The 19175-nt window shown below is 40.4% G+C and overlaps 1 protein-coding gene across 6 annotated transcripts in view; it reads left to right on the top strand.

Annotated features, from left to right (window-relative positions):
• The window catches only part of NTRK2 (neurotrophic receptor tyrosine kinase 2), a 211545-nt gene that overhangs the window by 53735 nt on the left and 138635 nt on the right, over positions 1 to 19175 (top strand). For all 6 annotated transcript variants that reach the window (XM_061343932.1, XM_061343931.1, XM_061343933.1 and 3 more), the window contains exons 9-11: positions 380 to 412; positions 5330 to 5430; positions 7032 to 7131. In XM_061343932.1, the coding sequence (XP_061199916.1) occupies positions 380 to 412; positions 5330 to 5430; positions 7032 to 7131 (234 nt within the window). The remainder of the gene's footprint in view (positions 1 to 379; positions 413 to 5329; positions 5431 to 7031; positions 7132 to 19175) is intronic.

Genomic DNA, 19175 nt, shown 5'->3' with positions numbered 1-19175 from the left:
TTTACCATTGATTTTTCAACAGTTATTCAATAGTAATTGTTGCGCTTACTCCAGGTACATGTTGCTAGCACAAAACAAAATTTTGCCCAGTTGGGAAATATGCCTGCCTTTGCCAGAGCTAGAGCCAGTAGCTGTTTTACATGGAGCAAAATAATAACCTTTGGGTCTAACATTGCTGTAAATGTTATTTGGTAAACAGGTAACGCGATACATTGATGTTGCTTTGCATTTGGGTAGGTATCATTGCTATTGCAAATAACATGTCAACTCTGAGAATGATTCCTGAAGAAACTCTTGCTCTTCCAGCATTTGCAATCCATTTACAAAGATTTTTTTCTTTCTTTTTTTTTTTTTTCTTTTGTCTTTTCTCCATATGCAGGTAGTGGCCCAATTGTGGATCCAGACGTTTATGGTATATATTTGCTTTCCTTTTTCTTTTCTTTAATGATTGAAGTGAAGGAACTGAGACCATTAAAAGATTGACTGTCAGGCTCAGTTAAATTGAAATAGCACATATTATAACACAGTTATGAAAGGTACTTTGTATTTTTGGTTCTTCTCCTGCCTTGTATTATTTAAGATACATGAGTGCAATATGACATTTTACTTACTCTGCTGCTTTTGATTCACATTAGGAGAAGCATAAATCCACTGCTACTAATGGTTGCAGTTGATCCCATAGGATGACAGCTGTCTGATGTAGCTCACAGAAATGAGATTTCATGAACCCTTTGGAGGCATTTCTTGGAGGAAAGAGAGTTGGTGATTTCTCCTTATATAACTTATTTTTTTCAGGGATGATTCCATACTTGTTTTGCCTCCAAAAATGTGCCCCTAAATCCCACTTAAAAATGAGGTTGGCATGAGAAAGTTTTCCTGTAGGCAATTTATTTTGCTCTGTCCACTCATTTGTACCTTCCCTTAATCTCTCTTGCATAAGCAGACCATCAGCTCAGTGATATCTGAGTGTGTGCCAGAAGATTTGATGACACACTCTTCACATTAGTTTTTTTAGTTAGGCAAAATGTTTTGGTCTGTACCTAGTGAAAGCCAGCGTGCACTAGAATAGAGGCTGCAGCTTGAAAAGCACAGTACTTCTGGTTTATTTCTGGTGAGTAGGAAAGTCCTAACCAACATACTCAAAAACATCCTTTAACTTCCAGTAGAAGCTGGATTCTGTTTCGTGTACTTTTTATGTGGATGAAATGGCCCATGACTCAAGTTTCCTTAAGCTGATCTAAATGTTATTGCTTTGATTCCATTCCATGTCATTAAACTTTAGCAAATGTGCAATTGAAGCATCAGTTTGGTTCTAAGTGCTTAGAAATACTAAAGGATATCTTCCCCTCCCTCTTCTTCCAAATTCTTTTTTTTTTTTTTTTTCTGGGGGGAGTGGAGGTGGTGACGGTTTACACAGCTTCTTACATGTGTTTATTATATAAGACCTATGCACGAAGTTTATGATTCGGAGCTCTTTTCGAAGGTCCTGATGCCTGGATATGGTTTCAACCATGAGAGTGCTGTGTTTCAATTGACTTGGGTAGGTTTCTGCTAAGATGCGCACTTTGAGCTGTGCTAGCAGATCACAGCCTGCAAGACCTAGTCCTGATGAAGGCAGCCTTCCTTTTTATTCTTGGCTTTTCTGTCTGCTGTTTGAAACTGCCGTCTTTGATCTTTGTTTCAGTGACTCAGTGCTTGCTTTGAGAAACACTTCATAGTCCAGAGTGTTTCCCTGATTACTCCAATTTCAAAAGTCCAGTTAGTGAGCTGAATGAATGAGGCTGGCTGGAAAGTGTAGGAGCTACTGCACTTCTTTGGAGAACCATTGCCTGCATGGCTGTCAGTGGGACCCCTGGAATGTGCTCCCCCTCCAGAGACTGAGCGCTTTTCAGACCGCTCTGTCCTAACCTGTTTACCCAGAACTTGGATTATGTAGGAAGGGGGATTTAAAGCACACACACACCCTGACCCCACCTGCAGTCTTCCTTCTAAAATGTATTTTCAGAGCCCCATGCTAATCATGTTGTGAATGTGCCTAGCGTAAAGTGTAAAGGCAGCAGCAGAGAGTTTGATTCTGCTGGCCCTTGGGACTAGTTGTGTGTCTGTCAGTCTGTTGGCTACCAATAAATTTAATAGGAGCTGCAAGGTACTTCCCCACAAGTGCTGGGGTGCCACAGAGCCAGGGCTCCCCATGGCGGTCCATCATGGCAGGGCCTGGCAGCCGGGGCTGTCCCACCACCCCAGCCAGGAGCAGGGCAGCCAGGGGACACCAGGGCAGCCCCAACCCCAGCACTGGGCACTGCCCTGGGGTGGAGGCCAGGCCACGGGTCTGCAAGTGGGGCATAACTAGGTAGGGTCAGGCTGTGAGGAGATGGAGACAGAGGCGATGGAGGGCCAGGGACCCCAGGCTCGAGTACTCCTTTGTGTGGAGCAAAGTTTCATTAGCTGGGTAGGGTTTGTCCCTTGAGAACTGACCATTAGAATTCTGTACTCCATGTGAGGTGGGAGTCCTGGCAGCATGGGGCATTGCCTGCGGCGCACTTGCTAGTGTCTCCAGCTCACCTCTGCGGCACCTCTTGCAACAGCCAGAGAGGGAAGGCTGACTTGGCCCCATCTGGGAAGTAACAGAGAAATAAAGTGACTCACATGGAGCTGAGCAGGAAATCAGGTGCAAAGCCAGCTCCTTTATCTCTGAGGTCACATCTTTGTGCCATGATACTTCTAATGTGATAGTGAACATGAGAGAGACCACATGCCCCATATCAGCCATCCCCACAGAGGACTGTGCAGAGTGACTCCCCAGTGCTGCTGTGACTCTGCGCTTGTCTGTATCCCAGCCACCATGTGCCTTTGTGAAATGGCTGCCAAATACTGCACAACCTCAGCTGTGATTGCCTGCAGTCGGTATAGCCACAGGTGGCTGCATGAGGTATGCACCACCGGAGAACCTGCCCCTGAAGCAATACTAGTCCCACATAGTGTGAGTCAAGAGGCGTGACTGTCTGTATCAGAGTGCTCAGTATCTATGTCAAGATTTCATAGTGAAACGAACAGGCATTTGTTTAACCCAGAATCGCTGGTTTTGGCTGAATAGCTGTTGCATATGTTTTCCTTGCCTGGTTCACTCATTTCAAGAGGCTTTGAAGATCTGGCATCAGTTCAAATGCGAGCACTTCACAGTTATACAAAGGGGAACGGCAATGCACCAGTGTACCAGCGTGGCCTACTTTAGCTCTTGCCCATTTTGATTAAAAGTGCATTCAGAGGATTCACAGATCAGGCATGAACCACTCTGCTTAGTTCTCATTAGTCTATCAGGTGTGATTTCCAGTACTTTAGTACAGACATAAAATTACAAATAGCATCAACTTTTGCCCACTGCTATATTTACAGGTAAAATTAAGAGCAAAACATTTCCCTCTTCAAAGATTGTATTACAGAGCCAGAGCAGTAAAGGCTCTAAATACTTGTTTTCTATAGAGATCTTTTAAATACAACTAATATAGGGTTGGTCAAAATTATATTTGTGAAACTTGTCCCAGCTAATTGTAAAGGAAGCCAAATCTTGTAGGCTGAGGTACTTGTTATGAAGCAGGCTCTCCCTGAGAATGAATGAAGCAGAAGTCACTGCTACGGCACAGCCTGCAGTCACAGTGGTGGATGGTCTGCACAGCACCTTGTTCAAATGTCCAGGCTACTTATGCAGCGGACCCATTCAGGACAGGTTTGTGCTGCCCAGACTAAGGAGTGCTGTACATTTGCCCTCTTGCCACTGTTACAGACTTGCTGCATAGGATGATACAGGCATAGAAATGCAGTGCTGAGTCAAAGAACTGAAATGGTAAAAGACCAGGAAACTAAATTTGGTTTCTCATGAAACCTTTGTATACTTAATATGTATTTTGGCTTGAAAGAGTCGTATCCTCCAGCAGCCATGGTATAGAGCCAAAATAAACTACCTGACTGTACTGACTGTAGCACTGGAGCCAAAGGTAGCTGTGTAGCTTCTTCATATACCAAAAAATCTGCAGTCTGCCAAGTGCTTTGCAGAAAGCAAATATGTTCATGCATGCATGAAGATCAAAAGCCCAGTGCAACTTGCTGCTAGCATTGCCAGCTGAGCTGTCCAAACTGGCCTCAGGAGCTAAAGAAGATAAACCCTCTGAGGTGTGGGCTCTCCCTGCCCTTGTTCAGCAGCAGCTCTGTGGTCAGAATAGTTCCTGACTCTGTAGGTAGTGAGAGCTATGCCTCTGCACTCTGCCTTTTTAGATTCATAGTTAAAATTTAAACTGTAGGCTTATGGCACTGATCTTAATTGAAAAGTGTAAAGAAATATGCAGTTAATTGCAAATATAAATTACAGTGCTGGGGGTGCGTTTTTCCGTAGATGCAGTTATAGCCTCTGTTTGTTACTTTCACCTGCACACATCACAGTCATAAAACTGGAACATTATGTATTTTTCCAGATGTAATCATAAAATATATGAATTTTTAATATTATTTTAATGCATGTTTCTCTAAGTTCATAGTATACTACTTAATTATTTTTATCTCACATGAATAATTTTCACAGTAAATCATGGACTATAGTTATGTGTGTTTCATTTTTAAATAACGATAAATAATTCAACCGTGTTCATTATTTTTATAGAATAGTTCTGGATTCAACCCTGAAGATCTATCTGTGAATTTATTTTGATAAATCAAATTAATCAAATTTCTTCATACTATTTCACTTAATTTTTTTAAATGTTTACTTGTATGATGGTTTATGGTGCTCCTGTAACCTCTGTGCACACAACACTATTTTTAATTATTTTTAAATGAAGAAAACCAGTTATTTTACATTTGATAGTCATAAAAGTAGCTACAAACCCATCTGCCAAGTTCTTCACAGCTAAACAAAAGTGCCCAAGCTAATTTCTAAGACTGTCCTATATTTGGCTGAGTACAAGGATGGAGAAGTTCAGTGTAGAGGGCAGTCTTTCATTTTTAATGCGAAGTCAGAAGTGCATAAAAATAGCATCCATAAAAATGGATGGAGTTCTTATTTAACTATAGTTTTTCCAGTAGAGATACAAATTATGGCATAGATGGCTTCTCTTTTAAAGTCTGTCAGTCACAACACATTTGTTTGATTATCTATCTGCCACAGGGATTCCCCCCCCAAATGTTCCAGCTACATTAGCAATTATGTATTGTTTCCAAAGAGCTTAGAGCCCTGAAAGTTGTTAGTGGCCTTACCATCTTAGAGAGCAGAAATAATAAAGACAAACCTTTCCCCTCTAAGGTTACAAAATTGTAAAAGCAACCTTTTTTCCTTCCTAAGAGTATGAAACCACGCCTAATGATCTTGGAGACACCACAAATAACAGTAATCAAATAACTTCTACGGATGTTTCCAACAAAGACAATGAAGATAGCATCACTGTAAGTATATACATTGTTTCCTGATCTGTAATCTTGGCAGACTTTCTGGCTATACAATTCACAAAACTGCAGAGATTGCAATAGGACCCTGAGCTACCAGAACACCACAGCTATTACTGTTCTGTGATCAAAACTCAGGAAAAAAAGGGCAAAAAGAAAATCAATGCTCCCGCTGTTGTCCTCCCCATGTTTTTTGGGAGAATGAATCACTTTTCAGTACAAGTAAAATTGCTAGTTATTTTGTGTCCTGCTTTTCAAAACAACTAACTGTAATTTTTTAGCCTAAGACTTTTTTCCTAATTTAGCCAAGAAGAACAACTTTTTATTTACAAAACAAAGATATCCAAGGTAAATTTTAAGATTGCTCTTTGAATTCCATCCTGGAGTCAACTTCTCCTTGTAGAGAGGATGTGCTGCAATGAACTCTCAAATTATAATTGTATGCTTTAGAGATATGATTTCATGATGCGTGGAGACCTCATAGCAGCCTTTCAATATCTGAAAAGGGCCTATAAGGCTGCTGATGAGGGACTCTTAGAAATTGTAGTGATAGGACAAGGGGTAATGGGTTAAAACTTACACAGGGGAAGTTTAGATTGGATATAAGGAAGAAGTTCTTTACTGTGAGGGTGATGGGGCACTGGAATGGGTTGCCCAAGGAAGCTGTGAATGCTCCATCCCTGGCAGTGTTCAACGCCAGGTTGGACAAAGCCTTGGGTGACATGGTTTAGTGTGAGGAGTCCCTGCCCATGGCAGGGGGTTTGGAACAAGATGACCTTAAGGTATTTTCCCACCTTAACCATTCTATGACTTTATGATTCTATGTAGGTTTTTTATCTAATAATTTGCAGTAGATTTTAGTATAGGTAGCTGAATTGGTGGGCCTCTTCTTTGCATCCTTGTCTCTCATGATCTCCAATACTGAATTGTTGAAAACCAGTAATGGGTGGCTAGCCTGGCTGATACCACAGCATTCCTGCATCAGTGACTTTGTAAAGCAGCAGGCAGTGGAGCACATGTGCATTTGTGAACCAGAGAGCAGACTTTCAGTTGGGACACTCTGCTAAAACTTTGGGAGGATCCCAGGCAATCTTTTCTCCTTGGATAATAGAATCATTGCATGTCTGATGTTGGAAGTGAAATCCTCTGGTCCAGTGCTGTCTGCTTAAAACAGGTCCAGCATGGTTGCTAGGGCTGTGTCCACTCTGGCTTTTATATCTCCAGGGATGGAGACTCCACAGCCACTGTGGGCTGTGCTGGTGTTCAACTATCCTCACATTAAATTTATTTTTTCCCCAAGTGCTTTTGTTACATGCCAGTCTGCTGGAATCGAAAGAGGTGATGTGCACTTCCTCCCACCTGTTTTGAATATGTAGGATGTTAAAAAACTTGTTCTCAGGTGTGTCAGAATCTGTGCTCTCTGCAGGGTAGAAGGAACCTCAAGAAGTGGATGATTTTTGTACTTTTTGACCTAAGTGCAAATGTTTTCCAGTTGAAACAAATCTCTGTACCTAACAGGGTTAATCTGAATGCATGCTGAATGTCTTTGAAGGTCAATCATGAAAACAAAACAAGCCAAATCTGTTTGTGCCCTCTTTTAGGTGTATGTCGTGGTGGGAATTGCAGCACTGGTGTGCACAGGCTTAGTAATAATGCTCATTATTCTGAAGTTCGGAAGACACTCTAAGTTTGGGATGAAAGGTAAGCAGGGTTCTTTTTATACCTTCCAGGACTGTTATGGGTTGTATGGGGTTATACTATAGGTTTCTGCACTAGAGAGCAGTCAAAATAACTACATATGTGCCATTGTATTTAGTGTTTATGCATCAGGTAAGTAAGGGCAGAGGCATATATAAGGCAGAGTGTAGAATTTTGGATCAAACTCTTCTGCTTCACTTTATTATGAGAAATCCCATTTCTCTCCTTTCTGCTGCAAAGTCCCCTGGGACACTTTCTGCAGCAAAATATTACTTGAATCAGTGTAGGTATGTAAGAAGATAAGAAATGAAATCTATACTGATACGAGTTTGATTACAATAGTTTGATGAGAATCTGTGCTGCATGTAAGAGGTACTTCAGGCCATACTACCATATCACGTTAAGATTATAGATTCAAGGGGAAACAATGGCAGGAGCAGAAGGTGCATTTGCAGTGGATCATGGCATACTGGTGCTTTCTGACAGATGCATTTTCTTGAGCTTCTGTTTGTACCTTGGGAAGTAGCAGCTGGAGCGAGTGGCAAGTGCTCATGTTCCTGTGGAAGGAGGAAGACTAAGCCCTCCCATTTATTAATTTATTTATTTTACAGACAGATGGAGGCATGTGTAACACAGAGGTACCTGCAACAACTCCATTACTGAATTATTTTAATGGTATCATCAGTCTGAATCTGGCAATGTGGGTGAAATTGTATTTAGAAAATAAAAAAAGGAACATCCCACCCCCCCCCCCCCCCACTTGCTGTCCTGGTGGGAGGACTAGAAGGTTCTTTGCTGTGTGCTCAATGAGATAAGCTTTTGTTCTTAAGATGTGTCTGTGGGGAGAGTGGTAAGTTTTTGGTAGGCTCCTGTTAACTGCATGTCCTTCCTTTCAGCTGTCCTGTTGACATAGTACCACATGTATGAATATTTTGGTAACCCTTACTTGCTCTTGACAAATGCTCTTTTCAGAGATATTTGTTGTTTTTTATATTTTGTGTTTCTGTATTCTATTTAGAGAATAGATCCTGGAACAAATGAGATTTGAGCAGAGCAGAAATGCAGTTGATGCAGATTAGCTTGCTGGGATGGTAACCTTTCCTCCCACCTCCTTCTGGTATGACATAGTCTCAGCTTCTTGGGGTGGCATTGGAAGAGGACATTCGTTGTGAAATATCCTAAATAGTAAAATGGAGCCAGCAGGATAGAACTGCAGAATTTTGGCCAAAGACTATAAAAATACTTTCTGCTACTGAACAGGAGTTCAGTGTAAATTCTGTGTCTGAAGTTTCCTGAGTTGCATTTAGAGAGCTAAAGTAGGGGAAGCTAAATGAGATCAATGTTGAGAAACGCCTGATGCTAGGTTTTTAAAGCTGAATGCTTGTTAGGTTTTTAAAAATTTGCATTAAATATTTCAATGCAACATTACTGAAGGAAGTAGGAATCACACTCTATCCTGTGGAAGAACACGCAAAGTTGCATTTTGTGTGGTAACACGTGAAGTTACTTTTGAGGAAGCTCCTTACATGGTGATTGTTTTTTAGTATCTTCAGGTATAACTTTTTCACAAAAGTAATTCCCTTGCCAGATCCAGGCTGTTCAGCCTGGAGAAGAGAAGGCTGCATGGAAACCACATAGCAGCCTTCCAGTATCTGAAGGGGGCCTACAGGGTTGCTGGGGAGGGACTCTTCATTAGGGACTGTAGTGATAATACAAGGGGTAATGGGTTAAAACTTAAACAGGGGTAGTTTAGATTGGACATAAGGAAGAAGTTCTTTACTGTGAGGGTGATGGGGCACTGGAATGGGTTGCCCAAGGCAGCTGTGAATGCTCCTGGCAGTGTTCAAGGCCTGGCTGGAGAGAGCCTTGAGTAACACGGTTTAGTGTGAGGTGTCCCTGCCCATGGCAGGGGGGTTGGAACTTGATGATCTTAAGGTCCTTTCCAACCCTAACTATTCTATTCTATCCTATCAGTAAATTTGACCTCAGTATTTTTTTGCTGCAGAATTATCCATGCAGCAAGGACTACATGAAATTATGAAAAGGCAACAACTTCGTATATGTTATTTATTTAATTCTTTACATTCGACCTGTGATGGTTAGGAAGATCAGTAAAATGAGTTCCTATTTCAGGTACACTCCTTCAAAAACTAATCAAAAGCATGGGACTTGATCTTAAGGTCCTTTCCAACCCTAACTATTCTATGATTCTATGTGTGGTATGATGAAATGTCTCTGTGAGCTACAAATAACTCTTGAAAGGAGAGACCCTCAGGTTTCCCTGAAGTGACCCTCAAACTTCTCCAAAGTTTGCATTAACCCTGAGCTTCAGAGTCTGGATCTATCCCATAAACACTCTCTCCGTTTATTGTCATCAGCATTACCGAATTTATTATATTACAGCAGTATTTAAAGGCCAGTGATTAGAACACCAGATAGATATGTAATACCCATATTAAAAATAAAATATTGCCTGCTCTGAAATGCTTGCAGCATAACTACATGTTGAGAATTCATAAATGAAAATGAAAAACCTAGGGTATTTGAACATGAAGAAAATAAAGCAAAGGTGAAGAGAAGTTTTTTTGCAGTCAGCATAGATCAGTACAATACACTTAAAATGTGTATCTTGGAAATTCTGAATCAAAGGATCAAGCCAGCTACCTGTGAACTCCATGAGTCGCTTGCCATTGAATTCAGTGGCAGCAAAATCAGTCCCAGGTAAGCATACAGGTATTGTGTCAGAGTTCATTTAATAAACAGTCTTAGTAGGGACATGTGAAGGAGTAAAATATCTAGATTGCCACTGAAAATATTTATAAAACAAGATGAAAACAATCTTCTTTTCAAATCTACTCCAAAATATTGATGAATACTTTTCATTCGTAAGAAGCTTCCTGAGTTACATCAGGCAGAAATTCACAAAAGGCTGTGCTTCACTTTTTTGTTACCTTGTGGAAACACAGCACAGTCACCTGAGATGCCCTGTTGATACCCCACCCTTCTTCAGTGAGTGGTTTGGAGAAAAAAAACAAAATAGTGAAATAGTGACTTGGTAACTGGAGCAGTCAAACTGGCACTCAATGGTATTTTTCATGTAAATTTGTATGTTTACATGTTCCACTGAAAGTCAGAAATAGAAATGTTTAAATAGGCTATCAGCACTGTGTGCCCTGTAGGGAATGTCCTTATATAAGGTATGAAATTTTCACCCGATTCGGGTTTAAAGTAGGCATCTGCAGCTTCCTGAAGACCTTGTTTTATGTCTCGTAGTTTCAAATGTTGTCTTATCCCATCTTTTCCCTGAGCATTGTCTTCCCCTCTTAGACTGTGTCCTTGCTGAGTCATTCTGTGCTTGAAGAGTTTGAGCATGGTTGAAGTGTTGGGACTAATTGTGATAGTGTCCCCAGAAAGGTGTGGAATTAGCAGTTGCGTCTGAGCTATGCTGTGCCGCAGTTGCCGGTACCTGGAGGCACTGCACATGCTAAAGAGCCATGGAGAGTATCAGAGAGCTCACAGCCCCTGTTGTCTTCTTTCCATTACTGTACTGGACAGAAAAAAGTCCAGTTTATGGGATATGGAGCACAGGGTCTTCTGGAAGCTTCAAGTACTCTGGCAATACCAATCGGTCTCTTACCAAGATCTGTTGAAGAACTGTATAAAAATAACTTACCTTATCTTTTGATTCTCACTTTATTTTGTATATCTAAAATAAGGGAACAATCTGGGAGATGTTAATTTCACTCAGTTACCTTTCCAGAGTGTAGTAATAGAGTGGTTTTGAAGGTAAAGAGGACAAGCAAAACACTCCTTCACTACCAGTAACAAAAAGAAAACATTTAGTAGTGTTCTGGATTCTGGTTGAAGTTGGGTTGCACTGAACAAGGCAATTGTTTTAATTTTTGCCTTGTTTCTTTTCACTGTCTTCTAGAGCTAGGGGAAATAGCTTCTGCTGATTAAATTCAGGAACAGTATTAATACAAACCAGTTTGTGATCTGTGCTAGAAGAGACTTAAAATAGGTTTAGTAAAAAAAACCCAATACTGTTCTTTTTACTCTGCATAAACTCTCATGTTGTGCTAGACTTCCAGACTTCCATTGCGAAATTTATCAGAGTAACTGACAAATACTTCTATTTCTCTGCTTGTGTACTTGTTAAACACCTTCTCATAAAGGGTCTGTTGGTAACAGCTTCGTGTGAAAAGCTGAATTTGGTTGCTTGAATCTAGAGGTGAGGTTTTTAGACCCTTGCAAGATGTTGCAGCATAAATGGTGAAAGCTTTTTTAAGTTAATCTCTTAAATGTATTCATTAAGATTTGTGGGTTGTTCTTATGAAACACCTTGGCTTGCTTGCTTCCTGATGGCTGTGAAAGTGCTTATGGTGGGAATTCACTGAAGGCTGCCAAGACAGCTCTTACCATTTTGTGTGTATTTCTGACTCCATCCAACCAGTTTATGAAACTAAAAAATAAAAAAGGAACTGGAGTAGAGGGGAAGGTTTGTGAGGATTTGTGGAAGAATAGTTCTAGTCCTGTTTTATTCTACATACCATGTTGAAAAATAAATGTAAATAAACAACTAGTTACAGCATAACCAACCCAACATGCAGTTCACAAATGTTACTATGGCAGCACGCCACTAAGCGTGAATGTAAATATGGAGGAAACTGGTGCAACATAAATGAGTGGATAAAGTTTGAAATAGTGTAATTCAGTTAAAAGGATGAAAACATTTTTGTTGATTTGAACAGTAGTAAATTTTAGCACAGGGTGTCCCCATTCCATCAACAAGGCTATATCCTTGGTTTTCTTTGCTTGCTAGGAAAGCTCGATGTGGGTGGTTACAGTCAAGAGTTTTATCACAGCTGCTTTATAGTAGAGATAAATGAAGTTTCTGCAGGTTTTACTAAAACCATAAGGGACAGAGAACCCACTCTTCCCCAAAGCAGCCTGTCCTGTCTTTTAAGAAGTTAACAAATACTATGTGACAGAAGTAGGGGGAAACATATATATACTTAATCCCTTTGGGCGAGAGGGGTTTTATGAAAGTTTATAAGAAGTTTCTGTCAGTGCTTTGAGCTTGCAGTGCTTACAGTAGATAAGGGAAGAACCAGTCTGAAATTCCCATTGTACTTAGGCAGTGTCAGCTATCTTCTCATGCCTGTGGGCTTTGGTGTCATGCTTTGAAAGATTCTTCTCCTTCCTTGACTGCTCTCAGAACTACTACCACATCTGAGCATAAGTCCTGACTATGAATGCTTCACCCCTTTCTTGGTCTTTCAAGTCTATGCAGTTTAGGGTACAGAAACTTGTCTTTCTCTGATCAGGTAATGAGGACATATGGGTTGATTTAATAAAGAAAACTGTTCCTTTTAGGACGGACACCCAAAATACTACCTTTCTTTCAAGACTTGCTAGCTGCTTGTCATCATTTTTGAGTGTAAGTTTAAAATTTGAACTACCAGTTAGGATGCTGTGTTCTATCACCAAGCTGATTAAAAATGTTATGAATACATCCCTGGATTTTGCCTGCCAAAGTCAAAACAGGGTATTTTCTCCTACTTCTTGATAGCTTTATGTGTCAAGTGATTTCTGTAACTTTTGTGCTGGGCCATGGACTTCTTTGAAATCTTTCTAATTAACAGCATTGATTATCCCAACAGGAGCACACTGGTAGTCGAGGTGTATGTTTTTGTTCTCTGTGTGTCATTAATTATATGTTTTTTCTTGTAAACTCTTGTAACATTTTGAGATTTGGTCCAAAAGACAGTACCGGAAGGAGCAGCTTGGAACTTGCTTTCAGTTGCAGCATATTTCTCTGTTGTCTTACTGTATTTTAGTTTGCGCATGAAATACTGTACAACTGCATGATAAAAGCCTCCTTATGAAGGAATATTATCATTCTGATACAATGCATCTGTGATGACTTTTAACTGTTATTTACCAAGAAATCATATTTACATATTTAATTACTGATTAAATACAGCTCTGTCCGTCAAAGAGTGGAGTGTTTTACCATTCTGCCTGAATGTGACCATTTATTGAGGCTTTCGCACACTCTTTTTGATGTAACTTTAGGGCCAGCAGGAAAAATCTTTTCTGTCTTAGTTGTCTGTAAGCTTATAGCAAATGGTCATTGTATTCTCTGCTTTAATGCATTTTACTTGACTCCATGTTGGAGAGAGGGTAATTGCAAGAGACTTCAAAACAAACCCTACTTCATTCACATTGGTGATTGAAGAGTCCAGATTTTGGAGAGTTTAGATGACTCTAAGCAAATGGTTTGAGAGCTGTTCTGTTTATTAATAACTCCTGTGTTGTGACATGTCTTTCTTTAGCAATTGGGTTGCTATAGACTAGGAGATGAAATGCAGTGAGAGTAGAAGAGTTTAGAATAGAGAAGCCTTTACTCCTTTTAATTCTACACAAAGTACAAAATAAAAACTTTGCATCTTCAGCAAAGACCTGCAGTTTGACAGGTATGATCTAATTTTCAAATTGGTCTCCAATAAGCTTGCAGCAAGAGCCTCCTGGACAATTTGACCTTGTTTGCCAGATAATTAAGATCAGTTTGTGGCTTGGGAATATGCTTACTACTTGACCTTCATCTAGTCTTCGAAATTGCGAACTTTTTGAGTTTCCATTTGTACCTATAGAAGTGATTTTGTGCTGTGTTGTACCTACCCAAATGCCAATTCTGTAGGCGTCAATACTTTAATGTCTTTAGAAAATTCCATTATTTAGTCAATGAGCAGAATATAAAAGAGGGATTAATTCATGTGAGTCAGTGTTGTAAGGTAAGATGTAGAAAAAAAATGAACATGCTCAAATCCACAGTATTTTTAGTGAATAGACATGTAAAGGCAATGATATTGCTCATCTGAACTACACTCAAGAAGCTATTTTTATTGTTTGACAGTGGCATTCTGGTCCCTGCAGTCATGGACAGATCATACAAACTGACTGTCTGAAGTGCATCACTTGTATAACAGGGGTAGTAATATTTACTTACCACATGAACATTTGGAAAATAGACTTTTAATGCTTCTAAGTACCTTGGTATGAATTAAATTGCCGTAAGTTCTTCAAGAATGAAAGCTCTTTTAAACTGGTCTGTGAAAGTAATTTTGTGTAAAGGATCTTAAAAAGATCTTGAAATGTTTATGCCACATTCTCTTGTGTTCTAATACAGAAAATAAATGCCTCCTAAACCATTCTTCTGGGGCCTGTCACCCTATCAGAACATACTTTGAGGCATTTCTAGCTTTCCTCTTCTCCACTTGCCCCAAAATATAGATGCATGAAAGAGTGTACATGCATACGGCATGTGTGAAGTGAGAAGAACTGGAGAACTAGGGTGATGCTGGGTAGAGGACAGCAGAGACAAACCAGAAAAATACTAAAGAGAAATAAGACTGATAATGGATACTGTGGAATTGAGGAGAGCAGAAAATCATAGTTGCTACAGCTCTGCCTTGACATGGGCCTAGGCTCACAGGAACAGCACAGCTCCTAGATCAAGGTAGTGTTAGAACAGAAGACTCAGTCTTAAAGGTCTAAACTGCAAACACTAACTTGTGTTTACATCCACATTTGTTTCACAAAAATGTTTCTTGTACAAAGCCCAGTTTTTCTCTTTTAGTTTCTTATGTACAAAGAGTAATTTAGCTCATGGAATTTTAGAGACTAATGAGACTGGACATAGGAGGAAATACAAGCACAGGAGAATGGAAAGTGTGAAAGAAGGTGAACATAGTAATTAAATGTTTACCTGTATTCAGAGTGAGATCCAACACAAAGACAGGTTAGAAGTATTCTGATGAGTGGAGTGAATGGGAATAAAGAAAAGGAACAAAAGAATATCAAAGCCCTATCTATCTATCTGTCTATCCGTCTATCTATCTACCTATCTACCATCTAACTGTCTGTCTATCTATCTATCTGGCTATCTAGCTGTCTCTCTGTCTATCCTCTATCCATCTATCTTTCTATCTATCTATCTATTTATCTATTTATCTATCTATCTATCTATCTATCTATCATCTGGCTGTCTATCTGTCTGTCTATCTTTTTTTTTTTTTTTTGTGTCAACCCAATTGCCAATGCTTTAAGCAGCATTTACTGCAAAGGGCTTGGCTGTGATCACCATCTGAGGAAGTGCTAAACCTAGATGTGGCTAGAAAACAAGATGCTAAAAATCAAGCAGTCCTTAAACACTGCAGGTGAGAACATCAATAGCAGACAAATAGATGGTATCTCTGGTAGAGGTGAAATCCATTGTATGGGTCTTTTCCAATCTAGTTGGTTTCATGGTTCTGTGACCTTCATCTAGGAAAAAGGCCAATATGGAAGCAGTTGTCAGCAGAGGTGCTGTTAGAGGCTGCTCCTGGAGGCTGGTCCAGCTTTTACTGGCTTGCCACAGAACAGCAGAGGCTGGCAGGTGCTGTGGGTGTCTAGTCTGACCTTCTGCCTAAAGTAGTGCAAGCTGCTGCTGGTTGCCCAGGGCTATGGCCTGCTAGGATTTAATATCTCTGAGGATGGAGACTCCACAACCTCTCTAGGCAGTGTTTGCCTGTGTTCAATCACCTTTATAGTACAGCTGTTTTTTTTTTTTTTTTTTTTCCCTGTATGTAAAGTTTCTTCATTTTCAGTTTGTGCCCTTGCTTCTTGTCCTGTCTCTGGGCATGTTGACTCACATTGCAGAGGAGTAAAAAGGGGTATGTGAAAGCATCATGTGGATGATGACACTTTATGAGCTGTGTTGCTTTTGAATACTAGCTTAATTGTGAGGACAGAGAAATGTTGAAAAGTTACAGGAGACTGCATGCTATTTACAGTACAGAGACATCTTTTTCAGGGAAATTATTTGGCTCAAGTATGTGAATCTCAGTTGAACAGCACCACTGCAGATTACAAGGATCTGCTTAGGACTTTGCTCCACTCCTTTTAAAATACCTGTTGGATTTCATATGTTTCCTTCCATTTGATTTCTGTTAATGGCTTCCTTTTTTTAACTTTTTTTTTTTTTTTCTCCCCCCAAATTTGAGACAAACCCTGTGCTTGCCCTGAATAGTAGATAATACAGTCACTGTGTTTCATAAATTTCTGGTTTTAAATTCCTGGCCATGTTAGCTACTTACCCATTCCGTTACCAGATGCTGAGATCTTAATACAGTTGGAGTGCCTTTTTTTTTGTTTCATTGCTCTAAAAGCATTCATTATGGGAATATTAACCATGAGCTCAAGGCATAGCTGATACAGAGCACTGTGCTGTAGCTCCCCTCATAGCTGTTGTTCTGCTTCCCACAGCAGAGCTGTGTCTTTTAAAGTAGTATGAATGGAATCACAGAAAATGAAGACTTGTTTAAGTATGTTCCAGACAAATGTGTGCATCTAAAAAAGTTCCACAAACAAAAATTACTTGGAAATTGAATATGATTTTTAGAATTTTCTGATGCTTATTTTAATTTTCCCCATATCAGTTAAACTGCTTGTTCTTTCTTGCCCAATTTTGCAAAACCACACAGGAGTAACTTTTTTTCACAGCTTCCTTTAATGCATCCTAAGATGCCATTGTTTTCTTTGTCCTGTCTCATGGCATTTCACTCCTTGGATGTGAATATTTGGAAAAAGCGTCTGGATTTTTTTGCCAGGTTCATGGTGTTTCTTCTTTCAGGATAAGAAATGCTGTAAAGCCATTGTTGTAGCAATGCTATTGATGCTTAGGAAGAACTGAGGAAGTACAAAAGTTCACAGGAATTAGGAAAAATTGAGACAAAAAGTAGCCAAGCTGCTTTGAAAAAAAAAAAAGGAACACTTGTTTTAAAGTGTTTTATTTAAGGGTTTTATTTAAGTTCTGGGCAAAAGTTCAAATAAGATTGTTTTATTGGAATGAATGGGTCTTTTTTTATCTCTTTTTCACACCTCCCCCTCCCCAAGTATATAATCTGCCAGGATGTCTGTAACCCAAAGGAGTTCATTTGTAACCCCTCTGAGGAGTTTCTGTGTTCATGGATTTGCCTCCACATTTGACAGGGCCAGCCCCAACAAGCAGACATGCCCTGTATGGCCCAGTAGAGCACGAGAAGTTTTAACTTTGTTCCTGGTCAGAAGATGGTCTCTCAAACTTGGATAGAAACTCCCCTTAAAAAGCAATGAATTGAATAACACTAACCCTTTGCTTCACTGCTCAGGCACAGGAGTTGGTGGCCGCAGTTGGAACATTTGTTACGAAGGGATTCGACATTTGTGCGCTTTCAGAAAGTTGCATTTCTGTGAGTCATAGCAATATGCAACAGCAGAAATGTATTGCAAAGAAATGTTCCTTTTCCTACAATAGTTTCTGAAACAGGATTTCTTGATGTCTTGTAAGTTTTTCGGAGACTGCCATTGTAATGTTTCCTTCGACTACCTCAAGGGCTGGACTATTATCTGTCCTTTTGCTATGGCATGCAGGGGTTATATACTAAGAACAGCCAGTTCTAGGTCTTCAGCTGTCTCTGTTGCAGTTGCTCATTTGTTAAATATCTCTCACACGCTAGTCACTCAAGGATGAAATTAAAACCAGCAGTCAAATTCTGTTTGTTGCTGCCACCCAGTTAAATATTTCTGCCTATTGCCATCCTCTTGGAGGTTTCCTGTGAGATCTCGCAGCCCTCAGTTACTTTGGAGAGCAGTAGATAATCCCTGCTGCTAAATTTCTCTTCTGTGCTTCTGACTGCCAGATTGCCAGCTAAGCAGGTTTTGTAACTGGTTTTCATGATGCCTGAAGCTTCTGCATTGCAGCTGCTCTTACAAAGGCCTCTCCCTGCATGCTCCAGTAATGCAGGTTTTCCTGCTGCCACCAGAAGACGTCATGCAACTTGCTGGTGGCACAGTAAACCTCAGGTGCCTTGTGGGTTCAGGTTGTGAGCCAGGTGAATGGCACATGCCCTGTTCCCTGCTCAGAGGCTGTGAGTTTGAGCGATACAGTTATTAACGCAGCATGAAAGCATTGCCTCTCACACATGAAATCTGAGCAGCAAAGTATTCTGGGTAAGTGTGACTATGTGCTTGCTTTGTGTTTGCATGATCCCTCAGGCAGATGCTTTTGGCAGATACTTTTGACCTCTGTCAGAGGCAGGGCGATAGATCTTAATTTGGTTGGACCAACGTGGCTGTTATTGCATTCTACGCCTGCTGCACAAAAGAAGACTGGCAAGGGAAAGTTTCCTTCTATCTGTCTCTGAAGCACCCTGTTGCTTTGGCTAAAAAAAAAAAAAAAAAAATTTAAAATAAGTACACATAGCTTTATTTTAACAAAGTAATTGGAATTTCTTTTAGTTGATATAGGGTGCAATCCACCAATTCACCGGGTGATCTAGTATGGGCGCAGAGGAAACAGAGGAAACATTCTTCCTTTCACTCCTTCGCAAGGCAGCCTGTGCCTGGGTCTTTCACACAGAATATGCTACGAGCTACGTGGCACACACAAGAGGAGTGTGGTAGCAAACCAACAGAGAAAGTGAGGAGCACTTATGCTTCCAGGCTGTTGGACCATACTGTCCTAAGGCCACAAAGAAGCTTTGGATCCCTGCTTTTCCCTTCGGTGTGTTTGGACAGTTCCTGAGCTCAGGTCACTGTGTGCTCCTGCAGGGCCTGCAAGTGTCTGTCCGGTCGCATGGTTCAGGCCCAGATATGCTAAATTTGAACTGTGAGGAGGTGGTATTGCTGGGACAAGGATGAGACTGCCTTATTCTGCCTTCCTGTACCTTCCTTCTATAGCAGCAGTCCAGTGCTGGTTTTGCCTTTGGCAGCTCTGGGCTGACAGTTGTACCCTTGTGGTGCCAAAGAGCGCTAAGAGAATTCCTACTGTGTGTTTGTAGTCTATGCAATTGGCTGTGACCCGTGTACTTCAAAAAGCGTTCATGCCACAATAGACATTCACTATTAGTCACAATGATGTTGCCTAGCAATTAAGTCTTTAGGTGCTGCAGTGATGATAACTTTTGTAAATTTTGACTTGCTCCCAGCAGCCAGGATGACATTTTTGCTAAGTAAAAGCTATG

This window comes from Neopsephotus bourkii, unplaced genomic scaffold, assembly GCF_033783945.1.
Source record: "Neopsephotus bourkii isolate Nb327-2 ecotype Australia unplaced genomic scaffold, CSIRO-AGI_Nbou_v1 NB_1831, whole genome shotgun sequence".
In the NCBI taxonomy this organism is placed as follows: Eukaryota; Metazoa; Chordata; class Aves; order Psittaciformes; family Psittacidae; genus Neopsephotus; species Neopsephotus bourkii.
Note: the sequence above shows the minus strand (reverse complement) of the source record. Positions and strands in the feature narration are given on the sequence as shown.